The 13,187-nt window shown below is 38.4% G+C and overlaps 1 protein-coding gene across 2 annotated transcripts in view; it reads left to right on the plus strand.

Moving 5' to 3' along the window:
* Positions 1 to 3,920, plus strand: part of arl6 (ADP-ribosylation factor-like 6) — a 66,089-nt gene extending 62,169 nt beyond the window's left edge. The window contains exon 8 of one of the 2 annotated variants that reach the window (XM_059968218.1): positions 1,813 to 3,918. In XM_059968218.1, the coding sequence (XP_059824201.1) occupies positions 1,813 to 1,838 (26 nt within the window). In that variant the 3' untranslated portion in view covers positions 1,839 to 3,918. Of the gene's footprint in view, positions 1 to 1,812 lie in introns of both variants that reach the window. The other variant, XM_059968219.1, reaches the window with a different exon arrangement.
* Positions 3,921 to 13,187: the final 9,267 nt, after the last annotated feature.

The raw sequence follows: 13,187 nt of genomic DNA on the forward strand, positions 1-13,187 counted from the left end.
GGCCTTACTAGGTAGAGAGCAAAGCTTGGGTAATAAGGCAGGGCAGGTGACTGAGATGCCAGTGTGTGAGCATTTTTGGACCAGTGGCCACAGTTCTGTTAGTTTCAAAACAGTTATGGAAAGGGACAGAACTAGTCCACAGGTTGGAAGTTCTAAATTAGGACAAGGTGAATTTTGGTGGTATGAGACAGGAGATTGCAAAGGTTAATTGCAATAGGTTGTTTGCACAGGTCCCAAAAGCAAATGGGGGGCTTTTAAAGGTGAGGTGGTAAGAAAAAGGAGTAAGTAGGGAGAGGATAGGGACCCTCTAAGACCAAAGAGGACATCATTGTCTGGTGCTGCAGTAAATGGGAAAGGTGTTTAATGACTGCTTCTCTTTTGGTTTTACCATAAAGAAAGATGTGAAGACTCACAAGTAGGAAAAGTAAATGTGGAGGTATTAAGAATAGGCTGCATTTAGTTGAGAAGGTATTGGATGTCTTTATAGATAAAAAGGTAGACATATTTCCAAGTCCTGACCATGTGCATCTGAGAACAACTGTGGGAGGTTAGAGAAGAAATTGTTGGAACCTTGGCTGAAATATTTGCATCAGTAAAATCTGTAAATGCTTGGCAGTCCAAGCAGCATCTGTGGAAATAGAAACAGCACCAATATTTCAACCAAAAAAAAACCCTCACATTGTTCGGAGAAAATTCCTTCTACTCGCATCCAACGCCGTGCTAGTTCACAAATTTATTTTTTATTATCATTCCTGTTTATAGTTTCTATTAAAACATGTTCTCAATCTAATCATTTCTAATAAGCTTAAATGATTCAAATTTAATTTTCTCTAGATTTGTTTAGGTGTTGAGAGTTGAACCTTCCAACAATATTCTGATCAGATGTACTCCAAATTACATTAAGTGATTTTTTTTCTCCCTTTTTGCTTCTGTTTAAGAAAACAGAATCATTGTGAATTAACACCAAATTGTTTTGTCCATTAATTCTTAACAGTTGTGTCCCACGTTCTTGCCTTATTCATTTTCTTCTTAAGTATGCCTGGCATCCAGTCCCTTTGGGATATTCTCTCCTGCAGCATTGTTCTAGTTTAATATTTGTTTTTCGTGTGTGTTTTGTTTTCTCTGATAATGCAAGATGATTATTTCCATAATTATAAGCCGATAAGTTGATCTAAAATTTCTGCAATAATTGGTGTTTTAAGATGTGGATGGCATAGTGACACAGCTAGAAGAGCAACTAAAGAACTGGGCTCAATCCTGACCTCAGGCACTGTTTCTGAGGAGTTTCCACTTTCTCCCTGTGATACACTGATTTTCCTCCTGCATCCCAAAGAATTTCAGGCTAGTAGGTTAATTTATTTTTTTTAAAAAAAAAGAAGAAATGATGCCACGGTCGTGTGGTAGAAAGCACAGACTATTACACCTCAGGACACCAGAGTTAAATTCCTGCACCCTCTGTAAGGAGTCTCTATGTCCTCCCCGTGGAATGCGTGGGTTTTCTTCGGGCGCTCCTGTTTCCTTCCACAGTCCAAAGATGTATCAGTTAGGTTAACTGGTCATTGTAAATTGTCCTGTAATTATGTTAGGGTTTATTGAGGTTGTTGGAGTGTTGCTAGGTAGCTCAACTCAAGGGGCCAGAAGGGCCTTCTGCATGCTGTATTGTTAAATAAAGTAAATAGATAAAGATAGGACTTATTCTTAGATATTACACTATTGGTCATAATGGATAATTGCAAATTTTATAATTGAGAAATAAAGCACTGCTGTTCTGTTTGCATCAAGATTGTTGACTTTCTGTTATTAATTTGCCAGATCAAATCAAAGCAATGAAGACGTGAAAAATCAATCTTACGCAAAGGCTTCTGATACGACATGAAGCAGAATGTGACTTGACACAACTCAAGAATTAAATTTGTCCCGGATGCATCTTAGCATGTTGTGGATTAAGCTTTAATCTGTCTTTAAAATGTATTCTTAAGAGAGAAAGAATAATGTACATAGTCAAAGTAATAATGTGTACTATTTTTACATATTGTAGATTTTGCTAAGAACCATATTAAGAAATTAAACAACAGGTCTGAAAAGAGTACTTTTTGCTCAAACACTAACAAATGAAAACCCTTTGAGAAATTTACTTCTAATATTTCTGGATTAATCAGAAGTGCCATGTATAAAGAGTATTTATTTGCTTGCTACAACCCAGTCACTAAGATGGAGTAGCCTCATGCAATCACAAGCTGCTTTCTGCCAAACAATAAGGATCATATCATCAGACCTTACTGTGTGTTCCCTGAGTCCTTGGCAACCACTTTACAACCCACTGTCAGGTTAGTCTGGAATTTGTTTACCAGTGTTCTAATGAGCTTTGAAAAGACTGAACAAAAAGTGTGATTAATCTAGGACTGGTGTGACTAAATGGTCGATGGTCAACGTAGACTTGGTGAGCATGTGGGGCCTGTTGTTCGTTATTTTCTTGTCTCTTTGAGAAGGGAGTCAGTTTAAAACTCTTTATGCAATTAATTTATCCAAAACATCAAAATACTAGAATAAAAATTCTATTGGATTTGCCATGACCTTTGACAAAAAAATGTTCAGTAAAATATTTCTACTCCAAGCTTGATGTTTTCTCTGAATGTATAGTTCTATAGAGGATGGTGGAGACAATAGGAATATTGAAGATCTCTTGAGTCTATTTTTTAGGTCACTCAAACTAAACACACTTTTGTGATCCGCATTGCAACTCCACGAATCTTTAAAGAGTTTATTATTGAATATATTTAGGGAAATAGGAAATCAGATCTAGTAAAGAGCTATGCTTGTAGTTGACCTAAGCTAATCTTGCAAACAAAAAATAAACTAAAGCAAGGTGCATAGTGGTAATTAAGCTTTGTTTTAATCATCAGATGTGACTTTTGAAAGAGTGAAGTGTATGGCACTGTAGATAGCCCATTTATAAATGGGAAAGAAAGCTATGTTGATCATTGATTCAATAGTTAGAGGTGCAAGCAAGGGATTTTGCAGCCATGGATGTGTTTCCAGGATTCTTTGTTACTTTCTTAGTACCAGATTTTAAATATCAGATGTACTGTAGAATATACTGAACAGGAAAGATAAAAATACAGAAATGCAACTGGTTACATGAGCTGAAATAGAGATGAAGCCCTGCAGGCAGATTATTAGGAGCCAGCAAAAAACCAAAATCCTCAAATAAATGTATGTGTGTTTCTTTGAGTGGAACAGGCTACATCATAACTAGTGCCAGTTTAGGGAAGTTTGTGTATGTCATTGGGCAAGATTTTAGCTACTTTATTTTGTAGCTGCGGATAAAGCATAACTGTAAAGCCCTCTTGGCAGTTTCACAATCCTGGTTAGGGTTTTTCAGATGGATTTATAAAACAGATGGATAGCGTGGTTAATGAAACACTAAGCTGTGAAAAGTGGAGAAAGCTCATCTAACGAACAGGACTCATTGTACTGGATGCGAACTGTAGATATCCAAACAGTTAAAATAAAGTTAATTCCTGATTCAGCCTTGATTATTGGCCAGCTTGCAGCTTAAACAGTGGAGTTTTTAAAGGTTTCTGGTGTCCACTGAAAAAGCTTGTATTAACTGCTTTAAAGATCCATGTTTTCAGATTCATAAAGCCGGTGCTTCCAGGGAGGCTCCATGTTTAGTATGTTACCTATGTTAGAGTACAGTAAAGCCAATAAATCTTTGGCACTTATAGTATTTACTCAGTCGGACTGCATCTATAATGCAAATTACTAATATTTGACTAGTAGAAAGGAACTTGCAATACTAGAGAAAGGGTAGAAGTATGGAAATGACTCTCAAAGGATGCAGAATATACCACCGTGTGCTGCTCATTAAGTTCGTTAGTGAAGGTGATGGGTTCCTTTGACATTAAAGCTTTATTTAAAGCTTTATAAAGAATTAGTGTGCAATCAGCTGTGTGTTTTTTTCCAACAGTTATACGGTGGAATTGGATTATGTGCACATCATTCACAAAGTGCCTTCATATCAGCCATGAGTATTTATTAATCATTATTTCACTCCCCTAATGTTAGCTTCACTGTACCCAACTTATATGCGGGCTTGTGCAGGGTTCCAGGATATTAAGCACAATTCGTTCTTTCTTCATCAGTCTACCTATGATCAACTCTCATTTCCAAGCTAATAGACTTACTTAAACACAGAGTATCTAACTAAAATAGTCATTTCTATTGAGGAACCTAACTAATGAGGCTCAGGAGAAGTTTAACCAAACACACCTATCCATTGGGAAGCTACTGGCATTTAGAAGATCTGCATTGACCAATATGGTAGTAGCAAGGAAGAAATTACATCACATGAAAAGTCCAGAACAGCAGCCCACATTCATGCACGAAATGCCCTAATTGCTGTGAAGCTATCTGAGAACGTTTTGACCATATAACAAGGAAGTAACTCATTCCTTGACAGTTTCATGAATAACCCTATGTGCCTTATTATCCTCCATTGTCCACCGTTGATCCATAATCTCATCATTCCAAAGCAAACTAAATGACTAATTGCCACCCAAAAAACATGTTTTGGACCATGCCAAGAAATAATTCTTGTGAGTACATGTTGAATATTTTGAGTTCTAATATACCAATGTGCATAGCTTTGTGTAACTTCCAAAATCTTTCCAGAAAGCTGATATGATGTCTTACCCATTATATCTATTGACATCCAGTGTAGATAGCAGGCAAACGCCTACCTAGAAAGCACCCTATTGATCAACATCACTATTAACAAAGAATGCAGAAAGGAGTACTAAAACATGAAGAGCCTTTGAGAGATGAGGAATAACCTAGACTGAAGATATATCAATTTAAATGCTAAGTATGTAAGTAAAGAATAATATATACTTGTTGCCATAAAAAATGTAACCATATCTTTCTAAGGTGCCTTGGAAGATCAAGAAGAATAAGATGCAAGGGCAAAGTTCCAGATTCAGAAATTGCTCTAACATAGATCGATTCAACATGCTATGACAAAACAAGAATCATTGGAGCATCTTGTTTTAATGTCAAGTGATCAGCTTCCAAGCTGCCAACAAGTATAAGTTTTATATTTATTATAAAAAATTATTATTTTAAAACTTTCTATGTGTTACATAAGAAATAGGAGCAGGAGTAGGGCAACTGGCCTGTTGAACCTGTTTCTTAAGATCATTCCTTAAGATTATGGCTGAATTGGCCATTAACAAGTTGAGTAACAACTCACCTGCCATTTCCCATAACCTACAATGCAAAAATCTATGTGTATTAAATATATTTAACAAGATAACTTCTACTGCTTCCCTGGGCAGAGAATTCCACAGATTTACCAATATCTGGGAAAAGCAGTTCCTCCTCATAGAATCATGGAGCACTGCAGTGTAGAAATAGGCCATTTGGACGATATTTCATGCTGGTCTGATCTGCTGCTTAGTCCCACCTACCTATACCTGGACCATAGCCCTATGTACCCCTCTTATCCATGAGCCTATCCAAATCTCCCTTAAATGTTATATCTGAACTCACACCTACCACTACTGCTAGCAACTCAATTCAAATTCACACCACATTCAAACGAGAGGACATGATTTGAGAGCTAGGGGGCAGAAGTTTAAGGGAAACACGAGGGGGTATTTCTTTACTCAGAGAGTGATAGCTGTGTGGAATGAGCTTCCTGTAGAAGCAGTCGAGGCCAGTTCAGTTGTGTCATTTAAGGTAAAATTGGATAGGTATATGGACAGGAAAGGAGTGGAGGGTTATGGGCTGAGTGCGGGTAGGTGGGACTAGGTGAGATTAAGAGTTCGGCACGGACTAGGAGGGCCGAGATGGCCTGTTTCCATGCTGTGATTGTTATATGGTTACTTAAGTAAAGAAGTTCCCCTTAAATAACTCACCTTTCATCCTAAACCTAGGGCCTCTATTTCTATTCTTACCCAACCTGAGGGGAAAATACATTTACCCTGCATATACCCCTCATAATTTTTAATACCTCTGTAAAATCTTGTTTCATTCTCCTGTGCTCCAGGAAATAAAGTCCTAACCTATTCAAGTTTTCCCTATAGCTCAGGTCCTCAAGTCCCAGCAGCATATTTGTATTTTTTATGCACTCCTTCAAGCTTATTGATGTATTTCTGTATATCATGACCAGAACTGCACATAATACTCCAAATTTGGCCTCTTCAATATCATATACAACTTCAACATGACATTCTAACTCCTGCACTCAGTGCTTGTTATAAGGTCAATGTGCCAAAAACTCTCTTTATGATCTTATCAACCTGTGATGCTACTTTCAAGGAATTACGTATCTGTATTCCTGGGTCTCTTTTGTTCTACTGCACATCTCTGAGCCCTACCATTCACTTATGTTTATTCTCCCTGGTTGGTTGTCCCACAGTGCACCACCTCACACTTGGCAGTATTAAATTCCACCTGCCATTGTTACCTAGCTGATTCACAGTACTAGATTTACTTAACATTTACCACTTAAAAAGGCATATTCTTGCCCATAAAGACTTTACAAAGCATCACTTAGAAGATACTGTAAGGATCTGGAAGAGGGTCTTGTGGCCAGATGAGACATAAGTGGAACTTTTTGACCTCAATTCTAAGTGGTACATGTGGCATAAATCTATGTCTGTACATCAGCCAGGTAACACCACCGCTACAGTAACATATATTGCAGGTAGCATCATGCTATGGGGATGCTTTTTGGTAGGAGAGACTGGTCATCTAGTCAGTATTGATGGGAAGATGAACGCTGCTAAATACACAAGACTGTGGTTAAAAACCCGCCAGCCTCTGCCAGAGAGTTTAAATTGGGGAGGACGTTCATCTTTCAGCAGGGCAGTGACTCAAAGCACACTGCCAGAGCAACCATGGAGTAGCTTCAAATGAAGAAAATTGATGTCCTTGAGTGGCCCAGGCAAAGTTCTGACCTTAACCTGATCAAACATCTCTGGGAAGACCTCAGATTGTTGTCCACCTCTGCTCCCCAACAGCATAGGTTGAGCAATTTTGCAAGGAGGAATGACCAAATCTTGATCAATCTCATTGTGCAAACTAGTGGAGACTTACCCAAAATGACTACTTGGCTGTCAACACACACAAAATGCTGGAGAAACTCAGCAGGCTAGGCAGCATCTATGGAAAAGAGTACAGTCGACATTTCTGGCAAAGACCCTTCATCAGGTCAGGAGAAAATACGATGAGGACTACTACTACTGGCTGTAATAGCTATGAGAGGTGGGTCACATAATTACTGAGGAAAGGGAGATGAATACTTTTGAACTGCTGACATTACAGTTTTTGAACTTTTAGATCTTCATCCTTTACAATTTGCCCTGTTTTTGGGTGCTCTACTGTGGAAAAAAAGGAACATGTGATTCACAAATAAAAATTCACAGTTAAAGTTAGCAAAATCCCTAGTATACTCATTTATGTGAACAAAGGGTTTGGGGCTGAATACTTTTTTAAGGTACTATATGTCACCATATACAACTCTGAGATTCACCTTCTTGCCGGCATACTAGGTAAATCCAATAACCAATGTGCAACAAATATTGAGGACATGAGATGAAAAGTCTCTGAAAGTGAGTGGGAACAGGTCATTGATGGAAAACTTTTGACAGACTTGATGCACAATGGACAGTATTTTAACTCATTGCACCACATCTTGGTGTGGAAACACTAATTTTCTTGAATGAGAAAGGCTACAAAATATAGTGGATACATCCCAGTCCATCATAGGTAAAGCACTGAGCACATCTACAAGGAGTGCTGTCACAGGAAAGTAGCATCCATTATCAGATCTAAGCTCTCTTCTTGCTGTTGCCATGAGCTACTGGAGCCTCAGGTTCCACATTGCCAGGTTCAGGAACAGACTTTTTCCCCTCAACCATTGGGCTCTTAAATGAGAGCGGATAACTTCACTCAACTTCACACCTCAGCAGTGAACTACTTCTACGAACTATGGACTCACTTGCAAGGACTCTACAACATATGTTCTTGATACTTCCTGTTTATTTTTTTCTCTCTTTGTATTTGCACAGTTTGTTGTCTTTTGCGCATCAGTTGTTTGTCCATGTTTGTAGTTTTTCATTGATTATATTGTGTTTCTTCATATTTATTGTAAATGCTGATAAGAAAATGAATTTCAGGATAGTATATGGTGGCATATATGCATTTTAATAATAAAGTTACTTTGCATTTTGACAGTGCAAATAAAAAGACATTAAGGTAAAATTAGTTAATGTCATTGCAATTTGTCACTCATTGGTGAACTGAGCTTTGTATTGTTATTGGATGTGATACTAGTTAAGCTCTTCCCCAACCCCTTCCCAATCTCCAGTAGTCATATATTTGATCCTGCCTGTCTTTTCAATTTCTCCTCCCCGCAGAATCAGTTAGTGAAATGCAAATCTCCTTTTGCTCTCTTCTTACCCCTGGTGTTTAAAACTTGTACAAGTAGTATGTAGTATTGTATATGATGACCTTTGCCTTAAAAATACTCCATCTGGATTCACTGCCCTATGTGTGTGGCCCTCTGAAAAGATTTCTCCCCACATCTTAAAAGGGAGACTCCTTCATTTTAGATAGTGACAGATTCAGTGCTTCCATTCATTGTAAAGTAATGCTACCAGGAAGACGAATAATATATTAAGTTAAGTTAAATGAATTTCAATGTTTAGTGGCTTCTAACATTCTAAAGTACTTAATATGTTTCTACTTCTTTTAAATAATCTTTATCAGCTTTGTCAGCTGGGAAAATAGCCTAGCCATCTTGACAAAGCATTTCTGTGGGTAGTGGCTTGACGTTCAATCAGCTTTGTGGATTAAACTACTGCTGGAAAATCTCCATGTAAGAGTGAACTTAGCAGGTAGGGCAGCTTCCACTTTATCATGACTACTTTATAGTAACAATACAGTGACTTGCAATCTTCTCATACATCTACAACTCCCAACCCCACCACTCATTTTCTCACCCTACAGAAGTCCAAAGTTAAAGCTGAAGTCCTTACTTTCCACAAGCTCTGCTGAAACCTACACATTCTTCCTGTGATGCCTCTTTTGGGTTTAACTCATCCAATTGATCAATTTTGTTTTATATTATATATTAAGAACAAAAGAAGTAGTAACAGGACAAAAGCATGTAGCTTCTCGTAACTGTTCCAACATTCAATAAGGTCACGGCTCATCTTTACTTAGCCTGCTCTCTGTTTCTCTGCCTTTTCCCAATATCTCTCAACTCCCTTGAACATCAAAAGTCTGTTGCCTCAGACATTGATATGTTTAATGATTGAGCTTCCTCTTTCAAGTAAAGAAACCCAAAGATGCAGAGCCTTCAGAGAAGAAACTTTCATCAGCATCTTGATTGAGGCAGCCCTTTCTCCAAATGTATCCATTCAGTTCTAGATACTGTGAAGAATAAAATCCTCTCAGCATCGAATTCCCAAGACTTGTACTTCAATAACATCACACTTCATCCTTATAAACGAAAATCAATGTAATCCCAATCTGCTCAATTTTCTTCATAAAGTCAACACCATTATTCCAAAAATCATTTACCAAATTTTCTGAGCTCCCTCCAACCTAAGCATATTTCTCCCTAAATACTCGAGGTGTGAGCTCATCAATGCCCTGAACAGTTCCGGAGATGCTTCCAAACGTATATACTTTATCCCTTTTACTATTAAGGGCAACATTCCCCCCCCCCCCCACACACACACACTTATTTGCTGTACTGTATCAAATCTTATAAAAAGCATTACCTAAAAACATAGTGTTTAAAGAATTAAATTTTAATAAACACAAGCGATTCTACAGATGCTGGAAATTTTGGGGAACACTCACAAAGTGCTGAAGGAATTAAGTAAGTCAGGTGGCATCTAAGGAGGGGAATCTATGTATGTTTAGGCAGAGACCCTTCAGCATGCAGATGAAAATGCTGTTTTCAGCAGATGATTTTATTTTACACGGAGTGTGTATTCTGCAAAGGTTGGTCTTCAGCATTTTATGAGTCAAAACACATAATACACGTCAGAAGGCAACCAGAGAGGAAATATCTGTCCAGTAGATAATCTAAGCGAGACAGCAAAAGGAGGGAGGGAGGGAGGGAGGGAGAGAGAGAGATTGATTTTTAATCTTTCCCTTAACAATTCCTTCAATTAATGCCTTGTAGAGATGAAACTACAGTTTTTCGACTATACGTGGTACTGGATTATGGTCATTGTACATTTAATTTTGGCTGATAAGCTGTCACTATTCTCAGGCGTTAACTTGCTGACAACCTCACTGAATCAGGTGTATGGTTCAAGTCTCGGTTTAGTACCTGGAACGTCCTGAAGAAATGCTCTTAATGTTGGTCTCTCAGAAGTTCCTAATTTCAGTCCCAACTGCCTCCTTCAGGTAACTAATTAAATTGTACAGATTCTATATTTATGCTTGAGACCAAAAATCGGTTATCGGGCGAGTATTGTCATTTTTCTTCCACCTCCGTTCAAAATTGGTTACGGTGATTCACTTACAGGGATTATTGCTAGACCATTATTGCAGCTCCAGTCCTGAGAGATGCCATCTGAATGAACATACGAGTCAGCAACAAATTCCAGAAAGGTTTTCCGTTGAGTGAAGATAACCTTGGCTATGTTGCTGTTTTGTAAAAAGAGCTTAATAATAATTTACTTTTAAATCTCATTGAAGAATAAGGTCGGTTTTCACTGCCTCTCGGAATAATGCAGGATAGTGGACGGGAGTTAAGATGTTAAATTTGCCGTCTCGTATTGAAAAGTTCAGTTACTACATCCTTTTTTAATAGTTGGCTCTACCTATCGAAGCAACTATTTTAATAAGAAGACTCCTCCTCCGCTATTTTGATTGTTTCTGTCAGCCCAGTTGTTCAAGTTCGACCAGTCCAACCTCCTTCGGTTTCAGTGAAGGGTTCCCTCTTCAGTGTGGGATGCACCGCTCCCTCCATCGGTCGGGATAGAATGAGTGCATTTAAAATGCCAAGTGTTTGGCATGAGAACATCGCAAAAAACGTATCCAACATATCCTCTTCGAATAAACCTCCCGAGGAAGGAAGCCCAGCGAGAAACGCGCCCGACACTGACAGGTAAGTCCCGGGTCTGATGGTCAGCAGATATGTGGGGCACAAGTCATCGTCGATGGAGAAATACAAGGAGTTTCGTATTATTATTATCTGTTTTCTATTAAGTTTTAGTTATGGTTAATCGGCGTTGTCAAAAGTTACATAGACCCCTACATAAAGGTAGAAACGGAGTGAAAAGCGAGAAAACAGCCTGTGAATAAAGGTCGCGAGAGAGTCAAGGGACAAGTCTCTGCTGATGCGGTACGGAAATTAGTGAAAAAAGCCATTTATATAGAAGTAACAAAGACTGGTAGATTAGTGGGCCGGGAAAATGTCAGCTGACTGAGAAATGACAATCTAATTTTACTCCAGCATATTTTGTCACCCTAGCTGCCCTTGAACCCCTACAGTCCTCCTGGTGGAGATGCTTCGACAATGTTGTAAGGTACTGAATTATAGGATTTGAACTCCCTGACGAGGAAGGAGTAGTGATATAGTTTTAGGTTACGATGGTGCACAGAGTAGTGGGGAAGGTGCAAGTGATGGCATTCCCGCGTGCTCACCGTCCTTTCTTTGACGCTTTAGGTTGTAGGTTTGTACAGACAAGGACCAAAATATTTGTTTTTCACTATATATATAACTGTATGACCCTATGCCATACAGCAGGTCAGGCAGTTTCTGTAGAAAAAGAATCAGAGAATATTTCAGATTAAAGATCTTCCTTAATAATGGGGGGGGGGGAGAGAGAAAACAAAATGATTTTGTTGTAGAGAGTGTGGGGAGGCTTGTGTGGGAGCAGGGGGAAATCATTGACAGAGTGGGGTCAATGTTGCCATGGGGATAAGTCATGTTCTGATATTATGGACAAGAGAAATCTGCAGATGCTGGAAATCCAAGCAACACACGCACACAAAATGCTGGAGGAAATCAGTCAGCTAGGCAGCATTCAGGGGAAAAAAGTAAACAGTCGACTTTTCGGGCTGAGACCCTTCATCAGGATATTATGGTGTAAGGTGGACAAAAGAAATGCATTGAGCTGTTCCTCAAGCTCAAGTATTTAACCTCACCTAAACAACTTAGGAGGCCACAAATTTGTCTGCCAGTAGAATCTCATTGAACTTTGTGGAAATGGCATAGAAATTTACATTTATGCCCCCTCCTTTACTCTCTGATCATTGGGGATCAGAGTCACTCCAACCACAAACTTCCAGCTACTATCATCTGGGAAATGGTACTGTAGCATAAAAACCAGGACCAACAGGCTCCGGAACAGTTTCTTCCACCAGGCCAACAGATTGCTTAATTCATGCTGACACAACTGTATTTCTATGTTTTATTGACTATCTTATTGTACATACTATTTATTATAAATTGCACATTGCACATTTAGACAGAGATGTAATGTAAAGATTTTTACTCCTCATGTATATGAAGCATGTAAGTAATAAAGTCAATTCAATTCAATTCAATACAAGGTCTCGGAAAGAGAATTCCTTTAGTTGTTTGAATCATTGGTCTGCAGGCCAACAGATCATTCAACAGTATTCTCTCAGCAGGTTGTTGCCATTTGCAGTGAAGGTTGCCACTTGGATGCAGTTCTTTGACTTTCATTTAAGGTCTTTCATAAATTCTGAACTATTTTGGAGCATCTGATGATATACATGGAAATATAATGTGCAAAAAAAAGAAAAAAAAAATTCTTGTTTGCAACTGTTGTCATTCAGCCAGAATGATGGAATACGTTATGGCTCTTTGCTTGTTTCAAAATCATAAAAGTGCTTTCATAGCAGTAGAATTTGTGAATCCTGATGCCATCATACATATGTAAAATTGCTTGTACATCAACTAAAGCAAAAAGAATCCCCTGTTGAGTCTACACTGTGACTTGATACTTAAAGGGAGAAAAATGCTTTTTCTTAACCATTTCTTAAGCATCCCTCATGATTACAAAGTACCACATGGCATTTTAAACCAATGAAATACTTTCAAGGTGTAGTGATTATTGGACTGAAAGAAACATGCCAAGCAATTTCTACACAACAAGCTCCCACAAAAAACGCAATTAAATTTGGTG

This window comes from Hypanus sabinus, chromosome 4 (assembly GCF_030144855.1).
Source record: "Hypanus sabinus isolate sHypSab1 chromosome 4, sHypSab1.hap1, whole genome shotgun sequence".
NCBI lineage: Eukaryota > Metazoa > Chordata > Chondrichthyes > Myliobatiformes > Dasyatidae > Hypanus > Hypanus sabinus.